This window comes from Neofelis nebulosa, chromosome 1, assembly GCF_028018385.1.
Source record: "Neofelis nebulosa isolate mNeoNeb1 chromosome 1, mNeoNeb1.pri, whole genome shotgun sequence".
Classification (NCBI taxonomy): Eukaryota; Metazoa; Chordata; class Mammalia; order Carnivora; family Felidae; genus Neofelis; species Neofelis nebulosa.
The window spans coordinates 153,409,465-153,430,867 of record NC_080782.1 but is presented as its reverse complement, the minus strand read 5'-3'; the positions used below and the strand labels follow the sequence as shown (position 1 = coordinate 153,430,867).

Sequence of the window (21,403 nt, the reverse complement as noted above, 5' to 3'; positions counted from 1 at the left end):
TGCATCTAAAAAAATACTAATTAGCAAGCGGTATAAACAAACTTAATTTCCTGCCTTTTGTAAGAAAACAATTCAGTATCTGTTTTTGTTTCTGTTCTATGTCCTAGGCACTCTTCTAAGCAATTTATTATTTAACCAAATGAGTTCATTGTTTCTTCCAATGGTAGAAGAGAAGAAGGCCCGGCATTAGATCTCTGTAGATTTGGATTCATTTCCAGACTCTACCACTCACAAGCTGTTTGACTGTGGACAGTTTAAGCTTCCTATGATACTTAGCTCCCATCCTTCAACCTCTGCTCTCATCGTCTTTGGGCTTAAAATTGCATTTTATCTCAGAATCAGATAGGGCCTCTCTTGCCAGCTCTCCTCATTCACAAATTCTTTTGCAGAATGTAAAATCATTTATTTAGACCAAAGCTCTTATTTTGTTCTTGCTTAATCAGAATGAATTAATAACATTTTTAAGTTACCAAATAAAGGGAAAATGTCCAAAAAACACAAAAGAAAATTTTCTATCACAGAGTCTAGACTATGGTAAAAATGATCTGGATGCTAAATATCAAAGAGCAACTTGAAACAAAAAAAGAGACAAATTCATATGGAGACATGCCATGTTCATGAATAAGAAGATTCAACATAGCGAAGATACCAATTCACTTCAATTTGATCTATTGATTTGATGCAATTTTGATCAAAATCTCAGTGACATTGCGGTGATACAGCAAGTTATTTCTGATTTATATAGAAAAGAAACAGAAGATTTAGATCACATTTTCAAAATAAGTTTAAAGAAAAAAATCACAGTACCTGCTCTTAAGGCTATCAAGCTAAAATAATCATGACAATATGGAATTAGTTAGAGGGTAAACACATAGATCAACAGAAGCCCAGAAATGGATCCACAGAAATGTAGTCTATTGATTTCTGACAAACAACCAGAAGCAATTCAACAAGCATTTTCAACAAATCGTTGGAACTGGGCATCCATACACGAAAAAAAGATGATTGTGCAACTAAACTCTATACCTTCTACAAAATTAACTCAAATGTATTACAGATCCAAATGTAAAATGAAAAATTATAAAACTTTTAGCAGAAACAATAGAGAAAAATCTTTTTGGCCTGGAATTAGACCAAAAAAAAAAAAAAACTCTTAAACATGACACCAGAAGTCAAATATATCAGAAAAATTGATACATTGGATTTAATCCAAATGAAAACTTCTGCAATAAGACACTGTTAGGAAAATAAAATAATCCCCCAACTTAGAGGTTGGGATTGAATATTTGCAAGTCACACATCCATCAAGTGAATTTCTTCCATAATTGTTAAAGAACATTCCAAACTCTTCAGAAAGAAAAAAAAAACAATAAGCCAATTCTTAAAATGAGCAAAGCAAGAGATTGATTTAATGAAAAGGATATATTGGTCATTAGGCATTAGGAAAATTAAAGACATGATGAAATGCCATTGCACACCTATTAGTATAACAAAAGTTAGATAGTGACACTCCCAATTACTGATAAAGTTGGCAACTGGAAACCTTATACATTGATCGTAAAAATGCAAAATGGTGTACTGTTTTGGAAAATGATTTTGCACTTTTTAAAATAAACATATACTTACCCTATGACCCTATAGTCCCACTCCTGAATATTTATTTATTTTTTTAAGTTTTTATTTAAATTCTAGTTAGTTGGGGCGCCTGGGTGGCGCAGTCGGTTAAGCGTCCGACTTCAGCCAGGTCACGATCTCACGGTCCGTGAGTTCGAGCCCCGCGTCAGGCTCTGGGCTGATGGCTCGGAGCCTGGAGCCTGTTTCCGATTCTGTGTCTCCCTCTCTCTCTGCCCCTCCCCCGTTCATGCTCTGTCTCTCTCTGTCCCAAAAATAAATAAAAAAAAAAAAAAAAAAAAAACGTTGAAAAAAAAAAAAAAAAAAAAAATTCTAGTTAGTTAACATACACTGCAATATTGACTTCAGGATTAGACCTCAGTAATTCATCACTTATGTATAACACCCAGTGCTCATCCCAACAAGTGCCTTCCTTAATCCTCATCACCCATCCAGCCCATCTCCCTGCCCACTTCTTTCCATCAACCCTCAGTTTGTTCTCTATCCTTAAGAGTGCCCTCTGGTTTTGTTTCTCTCTCTTTTCCTCTTCCCATATGTACATCACTTCTGTTTTTTAAAATGAAATTATAGGGGCACCTGGGTGGCTCAGTCGGTTAAGCGTCCGACTTCGGCTCAGGTCATGATCCCACGGCTTGTGAGTTCAAGCCCTGCGTCAGGCTCTGTGCTGACAGCTCAGAACCTGGAGCCTCTTCAGATTCTGTGTCTTTCTCTCTCTCTCTCTCTCTCTCTGCCCCTCCCCTGCTCACACTCTTTCTCTCTCTGTCTCTCAAAAATAAATAAACATTTAAAAAATAAATAAAATAAAATAAAATAAAATGAAATTATATGGTGTTTGTCTTTGACATTTTTCACTCAGCATATTATACTCTAGCTCCATCTATGTCATTGCAAATGGCAAGGTTTCATTATTTTTGATGGCCAAGTAATATTCCATTTTATATACATACCACTTCTTTACCCATTCATCAGTCAATGGTTATTTGGGCTCTTTCCAAAATTTGGCTATTGTTGATAGTGCTGCTATAAATGTCAGGGTGTGTGTGCCCCTTCAAATCAGTATTTTTGTATCCTTTGGGTAGATACTTAGTAGTGCAATTGCTGGATCTTCTAGTCCTGAGTTTTTAACCCAGGGAAATAAAATACTATGTTCCTTTGGAAACCTGTATTCAAAAGCTTATAGCACCTGTGTTTCTAATTACCCAACACTGGAAACAACCCTAATATCCTTCAGTCAGTGAATGGATAAGCAAATGGATGCCACCCCTACAATGAATTCTACTCAGCAAAAACATAGAATGTACTACTGATGCAACAATGTGCATAAATACCAAAGACATTCTGCTTATTAAAAGAAGCCAATATTAAAACCAACCAAGGTAACTGAATTTATTTGTAGAGTTCTAAGAACTCAAAAAGACAAACATATGGTGATGGAAACAGGTGAGCGGTTGCCAAAGTTTAGGTTTGCAGGAGACTGTGTCAATGAAGACATAAAAACAAGGGAGTTTTGGGGTGGTGATAAAACTATTTTGTATTCTGATCTTGATGGTGGTTACATAAATCTATATATGTGTACAAAACTCACAGAACCATTTGCCAAAAAAAATTACAATTTGACTTTATGAAAAATTAAAAAATAAAATTTAAAACAATCTGAAGAATATATTTTTTTCATATATTAGGGACTCTTTTACTCTTATTTGAAAAACTATCAAGGGGCGCCTGGGTGGCTCAGTCAGTTAAACATCCAATTTCAGCTCAGGTCATGACCTCGCAGTCTATGAATTCAAGCCCCTCATTGGGCTCTGTGCTGACAGCTCAGAGTCTGGAGCCTGCTTCGGATTCTGTGTCTCCCTCTCTCTCTTCCCCTTCCCTGCTCATCCTCTGTCTCTCTCTGTCTCAAAATAAAAACATTTTTTAAAAATTTTAATAAAAAAAGAAAAACTATCAAGTAAAAATGATTATCACATTTTAGTTCACTCTTCTTCTAGCATATAGTATTTCCAAGACCACTAGGGAATGAAAAACATAAATAATGGCTTAGAAAATTCAAGACAACATATTTCAGAGAAACCTTTGTTAACCTAAATGATCTTAATCCTCCTATTTCTTTTGCCTGACTGGGCTGGAAAACTGTGCTTTGATGGTTACATGTAATTATATCTCCAGTGACAAAATAAAGGAGTAAAATGGTAATTCAAACAATGTGAGTAATTTAAAAAAAAAAAAGGTTTAAACAGGGCATTTTACTGACTTCAGTCTCCAGTTGTTGAACCTTTGTCACATTAGATGGTTTGGTCAACTTATGGGTTCCTTCTCAGAGACAAAATTAAGTCAGAAAGATGAGGCAGGACTCAAGGAATCAAGCTGTCTACACTTTGTACAGTGCAATAAGATTTCAAACAGGTTGACTTGTGACACAGATCTCTCCCTGGAGTTATCATCACATCCACCCAGGCCATAGCACTCATTCCAATGGAGATGAGAAGGAAATTCCTCCAGCAACTGTCATCTGAGGTGGGGGGGGGGGGATGGGGGCAACTCAGGCATAATCAAACCAGACTTCTTAATGGCTCCACTCCACAGCTGGAGGTCTGTTAGCAAAACTTAATGAGACCTTTTGTGCCAGGGACTCCTGTCTCAAAGGGCAGAATGAATATGAGGTAGTTATTTTTATGTGACTTTTTCCCCTGGTCTTAAAATAATGATTTCTGAGATCCTTCCTTCTGATTTGGGAGAAAACTATGCTAACCACCAATTGGTGTCATGAAAACTTGCTCTTCAGCTACCAGCTCCAGGATGTTGCTTCTACACCCAGAAAAGTCAACCAAACCCCAGGGATTCAGTCTAGGGTGTTCTCTCTTCTCCTTTCTCATTTCCAGCCAGATCCCCAGTCCTGAGAATTCTATTCCTCTAACATCTCCAAAATCCAATTTCTCTGCTCTATCTTCACTGTCATTTTTTCCATTAAACTTTCATAACTACCCACTTGGATTACTGAAATGCTTTTCCTCCTTTTATTTTCTATGTCATAGTTTAAATTGCAGCAAATCCCGGTGGCTCAGTCAGTTGAGCATCTGAATCTTAATTTTGGCTCAGGTCATGATCCCAGGGTCCTGGGATCCAGTCCCGTGTCACACTCTGCACTGAGCATGGAGTCTGCTTGAGATTCTCTCTCTCTGTCTCCCTCTGCCCCTCCCATATATAATATATATATATATATATATATATATATATATATATATATATATATTTTTTAAAATTACATATATATGTAAATAAATAAAATAAATTGTAACAAATGATATGCCTAAAATGTACCCTTTTGATGTTACTCTCTTTCCTAAATATATTAATTTTCTTTCCATTGTAGAAAAAATAAAATCTAAGTTCCCCACTGAATATTAGGTGAGAGTATTTAAAGACCTGGTTCTTGCCCACACCTCCATATTTACCCACCACCATTCCCTTAGGGATCCTGTATCCAAATACTTCAAACTACTGAGCTCAGGACACTTTCCATCCTCCTCTTGTTTTAGTACATATTTTTTTGTTCTTTACTTGTAGCACCTCCTTTTCATTGTTTTACTTTCCACCTTATTCATCTTTCAAATGCAAAACAGCCATCATCTCCTGCGGAAAACCAAACTTTAACATCACTTGATTAGTGATGTGCCCACCCAATTCATTCTGCAGTACATTACCAATATCAGATTGAACTGTCCTTTTCTTTGTGTTTCATATTTGTATCCTCACTATCCTAAGATCACGTGTGACATGTGCTATATATTCAGTAAATACTTGCTGGTTGAATAAGAAAAACTTGAAAAGGCCAAATGACTAAATGAATAACTATTAGTTATTATTAATATCCCCAATTACTTTCTCAAAGCCAGAGTTTTGGCACATCAGATATAGTATCACATAAATATTTACAATGAATAAAAGTTTCAAATTATAAAATGGCAGTTTATAATAAACCTTGTTTGTGCTTTATTTACCATTCTTTCCTCTTATCCAAAAATTAACATAATCTACAAAAGATTTATTATGCATTTATCACTGTGGCAAGTATCTTTTTGGGAGAAATAGTAGAAAAATACATTGCTCTTACCTGCAAAGACACTATAATTCATTTAAATTCCTAATTATTTTAAATGACTAGCAAGTTGATCTCTGCATATCTACATGTGACTAAAAGGCTGCCCCATATGCAAATTCTACTGTAATCTGATGCTTTTCTTCTTCTAAAGGTAACATTAAGGTCAAATCCATCAGCCTTGTTTTCAATAATCACAAGGTATTTGGAATTCTATTTTCTTCACAACCCCTGCCAAAACAAATTCACATCAAGAGGGCAGGGGGCCATGCTTAGAGATGTAAAAGATTCATATTTTCTTGTGAGAGGATACCACAAGAGGATACCACAAGTGGCTTCAGTGAAAATATGGCTCAAGCTGATAGGCATTGATTAAATATCTTTGATTTGAGAAGAAAGAATGAGATGTTGTCAGTGTTGAAAAGCTAATTGTAAGCCTTCCAGGAATTTTCAAATTTGTCAAAGTATAAGCTGCAGTGAAGGTTTGGTATTGGTAATAGAATCCCAATTTTGATTGCGTGACTGCATTAGAAAGACCAACAAAGCTTTGTTATTAAAAATTAAATATTAGAGATGAGTTTCAAGAGATTCTTATTTATGAGTCTGAAGGACAAGATTAATATGGGTTTTGCATCAACTGGAGGAGTTGTGAAGGCAACAAACCTATATCAGGCCCAGTAAAACAGACTGCCAAATACAAAGGCAAAGGCAAAAGAATAAGGACAGCACCATTGCCCCACTGCCCCTAATCCACAAACACCCTCTCCTTCTCTCTCACACTCTGTCCCTGACCTGCATGCCCAGGAGAGCACAATACAGCCTTAACCAGCCTCAAGAACATCACTGGGGAAACATCTGGTTTCCTCAGGCTTTGATGCAAATGAGTTGGTGATAAATTTCCTTAATGGAGTGACTTCAGAACAGAAAAATAAGATAGAGCTGTTTGGTTATTTTAATCTGAGATGTTAAGAAATGGAGGGTTGTATCAATGGACAAGCTTTGCCTCCCTAACCTACTTCTATCCTTCTCACATCTCATGTTCTTGGTCTTCAGTCACTGAAGTCTGACTCAGAATCACTTGGCAATGTCAATACCAATCCAGGAAACAGGAATTCAACCCCAAATCAAGCCTCTTACAATAAAACCTCTTAGACTCAGCTTTCTTATCAAAAGAATATTAATAGTGTTTACTTCACAGTGTTATTGTAAATATTAGCTCTGATAAAATAGGAAAACTGCTTACCATAGTGTCATAGACAATATTCAATAAATTCTACTTGTTATTATCTTCTAAACATTAAACTACTAAAGAATATAAATAAGAATAAGGGGTAAAAAGTCATCATAGAAGGACAGCTTCCAAAGAAATATTTTCCTAACTTGAGTGACAGGATTTGAAAATCCAAAGAGAAGATTACTGTGTCAAAAGAGACAAAGGAGAATCATAGTGGCAAGAGTTGATTTTACTATTCAAGCTCTAAGTCGAGACGTTTGTTTGAATCTTTTTGTTTTTATTAAAAGCAGGTCAGACAGAGAAAGACAAATATACAATTTTATCTCTATGGGGAATCTAAAAAACAAAACAAATGAACACACAAACAAAACAGAAACAGACTCATAAACACAGAGAACAAAATGGTGGTTGCTAGAGGGGAGAGGGCTGGGAGGATGGGCAAAATATGTGAAGGGGGTTAAGAGGTACAGCCTTCCAGTTATAAAATAAATAAGTCATGAGGATAAAAAGTACACTACAGGGAACATAGTCAATAATATTGTAATAACATTGTATGGTGACAGATGGTAGCTACACTTATGGTGAACACTGCATAATGTATACAATTGTCAAATTACTATGTTGTATGCATGAAACTAATATAACATTGTATGTCAAGTGTACTGCCATACAAAAGAGAAAAATAAACAAAGGAAAGACTTAGTCAAGCTAACTCATATAAAAGCAAGTGGATGGTACTATAAAAATATGAGTGATCTCACAGGAATTTAAGGCAGGGATCAAAGGACAACCAGACTTTTTCATGAGAAAAGGAGATTGAAGAAAGACACAAAATCTTTCTGTCTTCTCCCTTCCCCTGCCCCACTGGTCAACCTCCTTTCCTTACTCCACTGGCTTAATTACCCATGTACTTTACTGTCTTATGCATATCCCATCCAGCCAACCACACTCTGATCTCTAACCAGCCTTTTTCTATGTGACTATGTGCCTGCTTCTGGTCTTACCTGCTGTCTTAATTCCTCACATAATCAGGTCAAAATTTATGAGAAAATAAAATTAATTAATTAATTAATTAATAGGAAAATAATCAGACTGGTTTAAGATCAGCTCATTTTTCAACCCACATCACACCTGTAAGAGGCTGCTAACTAGGAGGTCATCATATGAAACTTGAGCCATATTCTTTTTTGGAGTTTCTAGTAAAGCATGGATGTATCCCAAGGACAAGAATATGGACTCCGGAGCCAAATGCTCTGGGATCAGATCCTGGCTCAGCATTTGTGAGTTGTGTGACCTATGTTGAGTCACAGAACCTCTCTGTTCCTTCATCTGTTCACAGGTAGTTTTAAGGATCCAAATGAGTAATACGGAGCAAATGTTTATGAGTGCCTGACACACATAGGCAAGTGTTAGACATTGTCTTTTTTATCAGATATTGATATCATGAAGCATTCATTTTAAATTGAATTCCCATTATTTGCTTTACATGTTGCCCCAGCCACTTTCTGATGACTTTGCTTTCCCATGTACCCACACAGCAGGGATAAAATCTACTGTTCAGAGGCTAGAAGGAATGGTATAATTAAAAGAAAGTTTTCTGTTATCATTATGTAGCACAGTGCCCTCCTGGTGTAATATACAAGACTCTAATGAAGTTGGTTCAAGTGAGTCTGCATCTCTGAGCCTGCTCAGCTAGGGGACACTGTGTCTGAAGAGTAATTATGCAAGGTAGGATCTCAGCTTTTAAATTGCAGCACATCCCCATGCAAATCCAAATGTGGTGTATATGCTGGCCCCAGGTGAATATTCCTCCAGTGAAATTTTATCTTACTTGTATTGTTTTTTACATAAAATCTTTGTTTTCATGACTTAAGGTCAATTACTCCACCTATAACACCATAAACAAACTCTCTCAGATTGAAATATCAATTTCCATATGACACTACTTTTTTTTGTTTTGTTTTTCCAAATATTTTTACAGATCACCAGAATTCCACAACTTCTAGCTGCTCTAACTCAGCTCTATGGCCAAATCTTTATCACTATTTCACCTCCTCTCTTTTTTACTTTATTCTTTGTTATATCATATTTTATTACATTAACTACAAATGTATAGTACTTTAGTCCAATTTCTTTCCATTTGATGAAATTTGGAGGAGCATCTCTCAGTCAGATTCCTAAGTCCCTAAATCACTGGCCATTTCATGGATGGGTTGATTCCCCACTCCATCTCCTGAAACTCCTTTTCACCATTAACTGTATATAAGGGTAAGGTTTGGTTGAAGCAAAATTTGCCCACTGCTGCAGTGTCAATGCTAGGACAATTGTCATGGATCTTAGTGGCACTGTATCTGAGGAGGTATGACTGGATGAGCATCCTATAACCAGATTAATTCCTTTGATTTCCTTACAGTTTCCAAAATATATGGGTGTTTAGTAAATGCTTGTTTATTTAACCCATTGAAAATTTATCACAGAAATAGCATGGCTACAGAAAGTTTTAGGTGAAGGAATAAAACCACTTGGGAAATGATGACCCAGACTGTGGCCAGTGCCCTGCTCCAGATCAGCAGGAAATAAACTCATTACATGTTTGTGGATGCTTTGCTAGTGGTTTTCATGTCACAGAGTCTCACCAAAGAGAATAAGGATAAAGAAAATGACTGGCATTTGGGCCAATAAATAAAATTCCTTCAATCTTTTATTTCCAGGATAATGCCAGCTGGTTGATTTCTTGAGCTGAAAATGGAAACTTTTAAAATGTTTATTTTTGGGAAGCCTGGGTGACTCGGTTAAATGTCCAACTTCAGCTCAGGTCATGATCTTGTGGTCTGTGAGTGGGAACCCCATGTCAGGCTCTGTGTTGACAACTCAGAGCCTGGAACATGCTTCAGATTCTGTGTCTCCCTCTCTCTGCCCCTCCCAAACTCATGTTCTGTCTCTCTCTGTCCCTCAAAAATGAATAAAATGTTTAAAAAAATGTATTGTTTATTTTAATCAAAAGAAAGGCCACATTTGGCTACCAAACAGTCCAAAATTTAACTGCATAGAGCCTATAATCACAAAAGGCAACTGATGAAATGGACAACTCAATGGGAAATGAGAAATTTGACAGAAACTGAGCTGTATCTTGCATACTCACTTGTCTTGCAACTTTAAGCAACTCTCCCAGCCTTCCTGTGTTTTTTCACATCATTTGCAAATGGAGTTAAAAAAAAATTCTGCTTCTATATGTCCTGCGTTCATTTTTATAATACAGAAGGATGACAGAAACAAATGAATTGAATGTTATTCTTAACATATCCAAAACATCTCACTGAATGACTTTGAAACCATTTTTCCATTTCCATTCCGACATATTATCATAGTCTGTGGACCCACTCTTCTTCCAGCCTGAACTTGTATTATCTACTAACAATGAACCAGCATACTTACCCTGAGTCTCCACCTACACACACACACACCCACACACCACATTTATACTAGGATGCTAACGTATTCATGAAAGCCCTCTGAGAGTTTTTAAGGGAACTTTTTTACTTAATATAAAAGAAGTATTGGGGCGCCTGGGTGGCTCAGTCGGTTAAGCGTCCGACTTCGGCTCAGGTCATGATCTCGCAGTCCTTGAGTTCGAGCCCCGCGTGGGGCTCTGTGCTGACAGCTCAGAGCCTGGAGCCTGTTTAGGATTCTGTGTCTCCCTCTCTCTGACCCTCCCCCGTTCATGCTCTGTCTCTCTCTGTCTCAAAAATAAATAAACATTAAAAAAAATTAAAAAAAGAAGTAATTGAAGGGCATTTCTTATACCTAGGATTTCTTATGCCTAGGAGAAAGCATTTTTCACCTTGCAGGTATTCAGTGGGAAAATACTAAAGTTTATTATTATTAAAACCTAGATCTAAATAATGAAATTAAATCTATTCCAAAAGGAATAGACTGGTAATTTCTGTGGTGCATGGAAAGAAAAGAAACATTATTGAGGAAACACCTCATACTTGACATTTCTTACCTCATTTAATCTCTACTACAACCTTGTAAAATGAGGGTATTCACACCTATAGTACAGATAAAAATGGCTAGACTCCAAGAGATAACTGGTAAGAGGATAAATCAATTCCAAACCCAGATATGGGTGATATCTCCCAGTCTTTGTTTGCAGCATCATTCACATCCAGCAAAGGTGGGCATGTATTCAGCACACTCTAGGAGGATTTGTAGTTGATGTAAGGAGTTGGATTGAAATTATTTCTAAAACCATGATTTCCAAATCTGACTGTCATTGGTGATACATAGAGAATGTCTTAAAAACAGAGATGCCTCGGGGCGCCTGGGTGGCGCAGTCGGTTAAGCGTCCGACTTCAGCCAGGTCACGATCTCGCGGTCCGTGAGTTCGAGCCCCGCGTCAGGCTCTGGGCTGATGGCTCGGAGCCTGGAGCCTGTTTCCGATTCTGTGTCTCCCTCTCTCTCTGCCCCTCCCCCGTTCATGCTCTGTCTCTCTCTGTCCAAAAATAAATTAAAAATGTTGAAAAAAAAAAAAAATTTAAAAACAGAGATGCCTCCAGCCCATGCCTGGTGTTTGTGATGCAATAAATCTAGGAGATTACTTAGAAATTTGTATCTTTAGAGTTCTGATGCAAAACCAAGTTTTCAAACTATTGTTCTTAGCAAATTCCAATACAATAACTTCGGCCATCAACATTGTTTTGTGGGGGGCAGTGGTAACTAATCTGAAATAAGTTCTGTTTAATAAGAAATACGTGTAGCTGATTATAGCAACCTGCCAATGAGACAAAAGTCATTCATCTTATTCCAATGTGTTTCATTTGCTATGTTCTTTCCAAAGACTCAGACTCCCAACTTGAGACAACTATCTTGTAAATGCTGTGGCTTTAAGAGAAGATCTAAGAAAAGGTACAAATAACCCATTATAGAGATTATAATGCTAAGTGCAATAAGTTAGAGAAAGACAAATACCATATGATTTCACTTATATGTGAAATCTAAGCAACAAAACAAATAAGCAGAAGGGACGAGAGAGAGAGAGAGGCAAACCAAGAAACAGATGCTTAATTATAGAGAACAAAGTGATGGTTCCCAGAGGGGAATGTTGGGGGGGGGGGGAATGGGCTAAAAAGGTAATGGGGATCAAGGAAGGCACTTGTTGTGATGAGCACCTGGTGTTGTATATAAGTATTAAATCACTATATTATACACCTGAAACTAATATTACACTATATATTAACTAATGAACTAAAATAAAATCTTAAAAAGTCAAAAAAATGAAAACAGGAAACTCCTCACTTAAGAAGAAACAACCAACATCTCGGGCAGAGTACTCTGATTTAACTGATGTTGTCTTGCTCATCTCTGAGAAACTACCACAGTCATAAATAAAGGAGCTTCAAGAGGAGACCACTAGTGTTGCCTCATTTTTATTTGACATCTCATGACATAATCTGCACACTCTGTGCTTTGAATTAGTGCTACAGGTCCCCTTCAGTTGTGGAAGAAGCCCAAAGATGGATAGAAGGCAAGTATGTTAGAGATTTCCTGAAGTAGACACCTTTAAACAGAAGGAAACCATTTCATATCCAGAGAGCTGGGGATGGGGTCACACTCAAATCATCATGCCCAGCTGGATTCACTTAACTCTTTGACTATTAGTTCTCTACATTGTCTCATACATATCTAAGAGAGCAGCTCCAGAATATCATCTATATTACCCCTGCATTCCTCTTTCTTAGGCTTCCCTGTCCTCCTTCTCCCCCCTCAGGAGCTTTCTCATTGCTCCCTTTACATCTTTGTTCCTCAGAGTATAGATAAGGGGGTTGACACTGGGAGTGACGATGGTGTAGAAGAGGGTGAGGAACTTGCCTTGGTCTTGGGAGTAGCTATTGGCTGGCTGCAGGTACATGTAGATAATGGTTCCATAGAAAAGAGAGACCACCGTTAAGTGAGAAGAGCAGGTGTTGAAAGCTTTCTTGCACCCTGCTACTGATTTGATCCTAAGCACAGTGGTAGAAATCATGCCATAGGAGATAAGGATCAGGGAGAGGGGCACCAGGAGAAGGGCAACACCCAGGACAAAGGCAAATGTTTCCACCAACATGGTGTCTTCACAGGACATGGCAATAAGAGCAGGCATCTCACACAGAAAGTGGTCCACTTTGCGGCGCCCACATCGGGAGAGTTGCATTGTCTGGGGACACATGACAAAGGAATTTAGAAAGCCACAGAACCAGGACACAATCACCAATTGCAGGCAGAGATGTGGGTGCATGACCACAGTGTAGTACAGGGGCCGGCACACGGCCACGTAGCGGTCATAGGACATGACAGCCAGGAGAACACACTCGGTTGAGCCCAACACCATGTAGATATAGAGCTGGGCCACACAGCCATGGTAGGTGATGGTCTTCTCTGGACCCCAAAGGTTCCACAGCAGCTGGGGAACAATGCTCGTTGTAAAGCAGAGGTCCAAGAAAGAAAGATTCCCAAGAAAGAAGTACATGGGAGTGTGGAGCCTGGTGTCCATGATTGACAAGAAAATGATGGCACTATTGCCCACAAGGGCCAGGATGTAGAAGACCAAGACAAAAGCAAAGAGAATTACCTCCAGTTGAGGTCGATCAGAAAAGCCCACCAAGATGAATGCTTGTTGGTAGCTGTCATTGTCTCTTCCCATAATCTTCACCAGCTCTATGGAAACACACAAGAAAGTATTGGATAAGATAGCAAATGGAGACTGTGCCCAGCACTCTCCAACTTCCATGTGTAGATCCATGAAGTTAGGAGACTCATTTGCCCTTTAACATTTTTTATCATATACTTATTGATAGCTATTGTATGCAAAGCAGTATGTCTGATTATCCTGGAGAGTAGATGGATTAACTCAGAAGTTGCCCTCCTTGGTGAATAATGTTTGTAAATAATGAGAAGGGAGAAGGTAAAATTTCTCTAAAAGATTTGTTAAAAAGCTCAGTGTTTTGCAAATTATTCCCCATTGATCAGGGAAGCCCCTATAGCAGAGTTTATATTATAGGACACAGTTGTACCTGAGAGGTTTTGTTTTGTTTTGTTTTGGTTTGGTTTGGTTTGGTTTGGTTGTTTTTCAAATAACAAATAATAATTTTACATGATGCATATTAAGCAAAATATGTTTAGAGTAGAGAAAGTAGTACATGCACAGACACATAGAACCAAACTCACAGATGATGTTCAGGAAATTCACAAATATACATGTCGGGCAATTCCTTAACAACATGTAATTTTATTGAGATTAAACACAGTAACTTTTGACATTCACTATAAGAAAGAGCTGAGATGATAGAATGGATTCTGCCTCTGTTCAAGGCACATCTACTAATGTGTGTCCTAATTTCCAGTTTCTCTCTCCATACCTTGGCTTTTCCTTGTATAAGCTAGAAAGGAGGTTACAATCCTCTCAAATCCCCACCCAGACCTCACATATGTATGGGACTGGTGGCGTCAGCAATGTGCCCTGAACATTTTTAGTTTTTCATGGTTTCCACAGTTCATGCCAAGGGCTTTGACGGGGCTCAGCCTTATAGCACTAGAGTCTACCTAGGCTTGTGTCAGCCATGGTAAAGCAAATGGTAATAACCAGTAAGAAATGGCTTTATGCAACATGAAAGGAAGCAGTGGAACATTTTGAACTATGTGTATCTCTGTGTGGCTGCAGTTAGCATCTGTCTAGCTTAACAGTGAAGAAGTTACGAACTCTCTCTAGCTGGGCCTGCAAGCAGGAGTTCTGTGAGTTCCAGGCATAGGGCCCTCTTATAAAAACCCATGAAGAGACAAAAAGGGGCAGAGAATTATTAGAAGCAGCCAACTGAAAACCCAAGACTGTGTGATCTCAGGTCAACTAAGTACTCAAAGAGAGACATTCCCACACACACTTTGCTGCTGCTGGTTGAGAAGAACAACTTGCACTTTTGTACCCATAAACCTGTCATAAGCTTTCATCCAAGTTCAAGAGATTGCATAAAGGGATCCCAGAGAGGTAAGGAGAAACTTAACACAAATTGCTTAACAACATACATCACTTAGGACCTGACTCCTCAACCAAAAATGGAAAGTTGCCACATTGATTTCTTTATGATATAACTATTCTAAGTGACACTTCTCAATGTGCTATTCCTTCATTCGAAGGTAATCTGATGTTCATTGTTATGTGAAACATCCATAAGATCACCAAACAAATATTTCAGGTATAAATTGCCATAGTTGGTTTTTTCATGTGTTTTAGCTCATATCCTTAGTCTGAACCATAAAATTGCAAGGAATGGGGCTGAAGGAAATAGAAATTGAAAAGGAATACAGTTACTCAAATACCTGTAGTAGTTCAGTTAGCACATAACGTTACAAACATGTACTAATTTTAAAAACTTCAGCCTAAGGATCTGAAATTGGATTGATGCATTGGGCTCGATTCTCTGACTGGATCTGCACCAATCCACAAAAGAGAACCTGGAAAATGATATTCTGTGCCTATTGAATGGGACTAAAGAATGCCAAGCCGTAGAACCATTTTTTGTCTGTTTTAGAAAGACAGTACATCCTAAAAGCCACCACTCTTTCCACATTTATATTAGGTTAGATGTTTCACAGAGCTTTTCCACCTACGGTTATGGGCCATTCTCACAGCAGCCCTGCTAGATGAACAGACCCAACAATAGGATTTCGGTTTAGAGATGAACAACCTCAATGACAGAAGGGTCCAAAAGTAGACAATGTTTGCATGACAGCTTTATATCAGAGCAAGGTCCACAATGTCAGCCCCACCCTTTAGCTCAAACTTCCATTCACTCTTCATTTGTCCTGCTCCTATGTATTTAAACTTGTTTAAAGTTGGCTATTTCCTACTGCTTCTCTCAATAATCTGCACATAATGGTTTAACAATGAAATCTATCATTACAGAGAAAAGCTGTGATCATTCTCAACATTGCCAGGGAAGCCTTGCAACACTTGATTTGTCTCTGTCCCAAATGAAACTAAACACAGAGATTTTCTGTTCAAAGTGGCTCTCATTTGATTGAAGAACTCAGAAGGATGATCTGATGTGTTTGCATTAAGGTCAGGAAATGCTGGGTCGGCCCAGCTAGGAATGCAGAAGAAGTAGAACATAGTCTCTCCTAATCTGTCTGTCATATATTTACTCTTTTTAGAATTGGGTGTATTCAACCTTTTCTGAACAGAATGCAAACTGGAGTTAATGTGAAAAGTGGCATTGAGAAAACTCTTACACAGGTGCCCTAACAGATATAAATCTTAATAGAGTAATCACACATTAGAATTATATATTCACATACAAGGGACCAAAGATACAGAAATAAAACTCATTGCTACAACTAAGCTCCTATCCACTTCCTCACTCTTGTTTCTCCCAGAAAGTGGAAGACCTACTATTATGTCAACCCTCCTTACTTCAATTCCAGAGATCAACCAGGAGTTTTCTCAGGGAGAAAGAAGGCAACTAACTCTGGTCCCTTTTAATTTCTGGATCTTCCAGGAGAAATTCCAACAGAAACTGATGGGGAAGTGAGCACCAAAATACAGTCTGCCCCATCGAAATGTTAATGAACGTTTAAGTAGCACAGTTTTGAAATTAACTACGGGCTAACATTCTCAGGACCAGCCTGAGGTAGCATCTCCTCTGCAATTAGAGGATAGAGTGGCATAGTGCCACATTTCAAATCAGCATATTCTATATCACACACATATATACGGGTACCCTAGGGTTATGGAGATGACAGATGACCCCGAGGGACAGAGGGAAGCGCACCTATTTCCAAGAGCTTTAAAGAATTTACATAAATGTCATTTTATTGGTGCATACCAAGGGCATTTAATATTCTGTCACCTTGGGAATTTGGAAAAGTCTGGGGGCCTGGGGACAGATACCAGTTTGTTTCCAGAGCTAGGACTTTAGGGACTGGTGTTCTCATTCAAAGGCTGGCTCAGTCCCCCAGGTATAAAGGCAGAACTCAGGAGGAAGGCATCACGGAAAGTTCCCAAACAGGGGATTCAGGTCTTCTTGAGGGGAAAACTGATTTCTGGGTTTCATGTAAAAATAGAAGTAGAGCAATTTCTTCATTTGGCCTGGACTCACAAAGTTAAAACCATGAAATTGTAGAGAGGCAAGCATCGAGATAGTTGAATTTGCAACCTCTAGCATGGGAAAGAATGGACTAAGAGAAAATATCTAGGAAACTTCTCAGGTCTGTCATTGTCATATTGAGACACCAAGAGAAACTTCACATTCCCCCTCTACTACCCAGTGTATAGTACACCTTCTACATGGATGGTACCACATTGTGAGGCTGCTGTTCAGCAGGGCAAGTGAGCGAACAATGTCTATGCCCCTCCCCTGCCCATATTCACCATACAGACATCTTTCCAGGGGCCAGGCCTCCCGCAGAACTCCCAAACAGAAATACATGGTAGGAATGTCAGCCTTCCATGCAATTGACAAAAACAATTTGACTGCAACATTTTATTTAGCTCTTTAAATTGGCAGTGGCACTACCTATTTCATTAGGACAGGGATATCTGAGAAGTAACAAAAAATCAAATAGATCTGATTTTATTGGGTCCTATAGCTGCTCACTCCGTATTGATTAGAACATACAATCTTGCATACAGCTTAGAAAAGATGAACTTATAATACTATGTATAAAGGAAGTAACTTCTGGGTATGTTTTGACTTACTCAAGGCCACATTCCTAGTGGATAGTGGCTGCCCAAACTACAATCAGCTCTCTCAGACCTTTCTAACTCACACTGTATTCGATCAAATAGCATGCAACTGGTATTCACTGAGGTGGAAGATAATTAATAATTAGATTCGAATCAAGACTTTTCCAGCTGCAAGTTACAAATTTAAGCCTTATTTTCAAAGAATAAAACCGTGTTTGCTGAATACAATCCTGTCTTTTCATGGACTTCGGAAATACATAGTCTTATCTAAAACTGGAGATAATTTTTGCATTCGAACCTTAGTATGACACCTTTTTCCTTCTACAGTAACGGAGTTTGGAGTTTCTTCTTTGATTTTGCATTTCCCTTTATTAGAAGGGTAAGGTCCATCACAATAAAGTCTGTGACAGAAAAGGGTTGTAAACTGATGCTCATATACCTAATTATCTGACACCTAAACTATCTTTTCATATTTCAGGTATTATCTGAATCTTTTAAATATACAATTAAGCACCCTGAAAATGGTAGTAAGTTTTTATTCTTTACTCAGATAACAAATATTGCTAAAATTCCTCATTGTGCTAAAATTCCAGTTGGATTTGTGAATTTGTGTGTACTAAGTATAGCTATATATTTTTATATTTTTTTCCTAGAACTCTTGGCATGTATTATTTCTTACTATCTGCTTATAAACACATTGAGATTCACATAAAATAGCTTAACTTTGGGTATCAACAATTTTGATAGAGTATTATAATTGTTAACAAGTCTTCTGAATTCCTGTGAAGTCTGCATCTTGGTGTTTGGATACATGTATTTGCAACTGTTTCTATTTGTTTCAGTTTAGGTATGTATGTGATATCTTGGCAATTAAGTACTTAGGATTCCCATTTAGAATGTAAAATTCTTAAAGCCACAATCCTATACATATTTAGAACTTATAGAAATTTTAGAAATTATTTGGTCCTTGAACAGTAATAGCAATAATGAAAAAATCAGTCGGAGACTTGACTAATACCTGGCCCTTACGTTTGGCCCTGACTTTCTTTGTAGGGAGACACAAAACATGGGCAAGAACCCATCATTTCCAGGCCAACAGTTCTCAAAGTATAATCCTAGACCCAGCATCATCAGCATCACCTGGGAATTTGTTAAAATGCCAAATTCTTTGTTTTCTATTACATGTGCCTTCACTTTTTCCAGCTTTATTGAGACATAACTGATATATAAGATTGTATAAGTTGAAGGTGTACAACGTGATGATTTGACATATGTATGGACTGTTAAATGATAACCACAATGGGGTTGACTAGTACTTCCATCATGTCATATAATTAACTTTTGTGCATTTGTTTGGTAAGAACATTTAAGTCCTACTTTCTTAGCATCTTTAAAGTATAATACAGTTTTGTTAACTATACTCACCATGCTCTATATTATAATCCCCAGAACTTACTCATCTTTTAACTGAAAGTTTGTACTTCTTGGCCAATATCTCTCCCTGGCCCCCCATTGCCCCCCCCCCGGCCCCTTGCTTTTTCTATGCCTTTGTTTCTATGAGTATGGATGGGGGGGGGGGGTCATTGCTTTTTAGAATCCACATATAAGTGAGATCATACATTGTATTTCTCTGCCTGATTTATTTCAAGTAGCATAATGTTCTCAAGGTCCATCCATGTTGTCACAATGTCAGGATTTCCTTCTTTTTAAAGGCTGAATTATACACCGTTGTGTATTTATTATTATGTTGTATTTTTGTATATTGTATATTTATATATTGTGTTCCAAATTTATGCCATTCATCCACTGATGGACACTTTGGTTGTTTCCATGTCTTGACTACTGTAAATAATGCTGAAATAACAGGAACATGCAGGTATCTCTTTGAGCTAGTAGTTTCATTTCCTTCAGATATATATATATATATAGGTTTAATGGATCATATGACAGTTCTATTTTTAAAAAATTGTAGGAGCACCTGAGTGGCTCAGTCAGTTAAGCATCCGACTTCATCTCAGGTCATGATCTCACAGTTTGTGGGTTCAAGCCCTGTGTCAAGCTTTGTGCTGACAGCTCAGAGCATGGAGCCTGCTTCGGATTCTATGTCTCCTTCTTTCTGCCTCTCTCCCACTCATACTCTGCCTGTCTCAAAAATAAATAAATGTTAATAAAAAGGAATTTTAAAAAAACATATACTATTTTCCATAGGAACTGATCAATTTCCATTCCGTCCTACAGTGCATAAACATTGCCTTTTCTCCACATCCTCACCAACACTTGTTATCTCTTGTCTCTGTGATTAGAGCCATTCTGACAGGTGTGGGGTGATATCTCATTGTGGTTTTGATTTGCATTTCCTAGATGATTAGTGATGATGAGCACATTTCAACATACCTGTTGGCCATTTGAATGTCTTTTTGTGAAAAATGTCTATGCAGACCGTAGCCCATATTTTAATCAGATTGTATGTGTGTGTGTGTGTGTGTGTGTGTGTGTCATTCTTTTTTTTGGGGGGGGGTTGTTTTTGCTATTCAGTTGTATTAATCCCTTATATATTTTGGATATTAACCCCTCAGATATATGATTTGCAAATATCTTTCTCATTCTGTAGACTGCCCTTTCATTTTGTTGATTTTTTTCTGTTATTGTGAAGAAGCTTTTTGGTTTGGTGGAGTCCCACTTGTTGATTTTGCCTTTGTTACTTATACTTTCAGTGACATATCTGAAAACGTTGTCAAGACCAATATCAAGGAACTTTTTCCGTTTTCTCATAGAAGTTTTATAGTGTCAAGTTGTACACTTTATGTCTTTAATCCATTTCAGGTTAGTTTTCCTAAATGGTGTAAATTAGGGATCCAATTTTATTCTTTTGCAAATAATTATCCAATTTTCCTGACACCATTTATTGAAGAAACAATTTTTTGCCCCCACTAAATATTCTCTGCTTCCTTGTTAACTATTAGTTGATTGTATATGCAAACATTTATTTCTGGGCTCTTGATTCTCTTCCATTGGACTATATGTCTATTTTTTTAATTTTTTAATGTTTATTCATTTTTGAGAGAAAGAAAGTGACAGAGCACAAGCGGGGAAGGGGCAGAGAGAGAAGGAGACACAGAATCCAAAGCAGGCTCCAGACTCCGAGCTGTTAGCATGGAGCCCGATGTGGGGTTCAAACTCACAAACAGTGAGATCATGACCTGAGCTGAAGTCAGACATCCAACTGACTGAGCCACCCAGGAACCCCGTATGTCTATTTTTCTTTAACAGTGCCATACCATTTTGATTACTATAGCTTTGTAATATAGTTTAAAACCAGGAAGTGTGTTGCTTCCAGCTTTCTTCCTCTTCCTTAAGATTCCTTTAGTTATTCATGGTCTTTTGTGCTCCAATATAAATTTTAGGATTGTTTGTTTTGTGTGAAATTCCATTGGAGTTTTAATAGGGATTGCATGGAATCTGTAGATGGTTTGGGGTAGTATGAAAATTTTAACAATACTAATTCTTCCAATCCATGAACCATGAAAGATACCATGGGGTACCTTTCCATTGTATCTTCTTCAATTGTACCCAATGGGGTACCTTTCCATTGTATCTTCTTCAATTTTTTTATAAAAGTCTTTTGGTTTTGATATACAAATCATTCACCTTCTTGGTTACATTTACTCTTCAGAATTTTATTGTTGTTAATGCTATTTTATTTATTTTTAAGACATTTTAT

General features: G+C 37.7%; 1 protein-coding gene across 1 annotated transcript; it reads right to left on the bottom strand.

Moving 5' to 3' along the window:
* Positions 1–12,702: 12,702 nt before the first annotated feature.
* LOC131490945 (putative olfactory receptor 2W6) lies at positions 12,703–13,650 on the bottom strand. Its single transcript, XM_058693377.1, has one exon. The coding sequence runs from the start codon at positions 13,645–13,647 to the stop codon at positions 12,703–12,705; it is 945 nt and encodes a 314-aa protein (XP_058549360.1). The 5' UTR covers positions 13,648–13,650.
* Positions 13,651–21,403: the final 7,753 nt, after the last annotated feature.

Coding starts and splice junctions, on each gene's coding strand:
- LOC131490945 (XM_058693377.1), bottom strand. CDS start 13,647: ATGGGAAGAGACAATGACAGCTACCAACAAGCATTCATCTTGGTGGGC.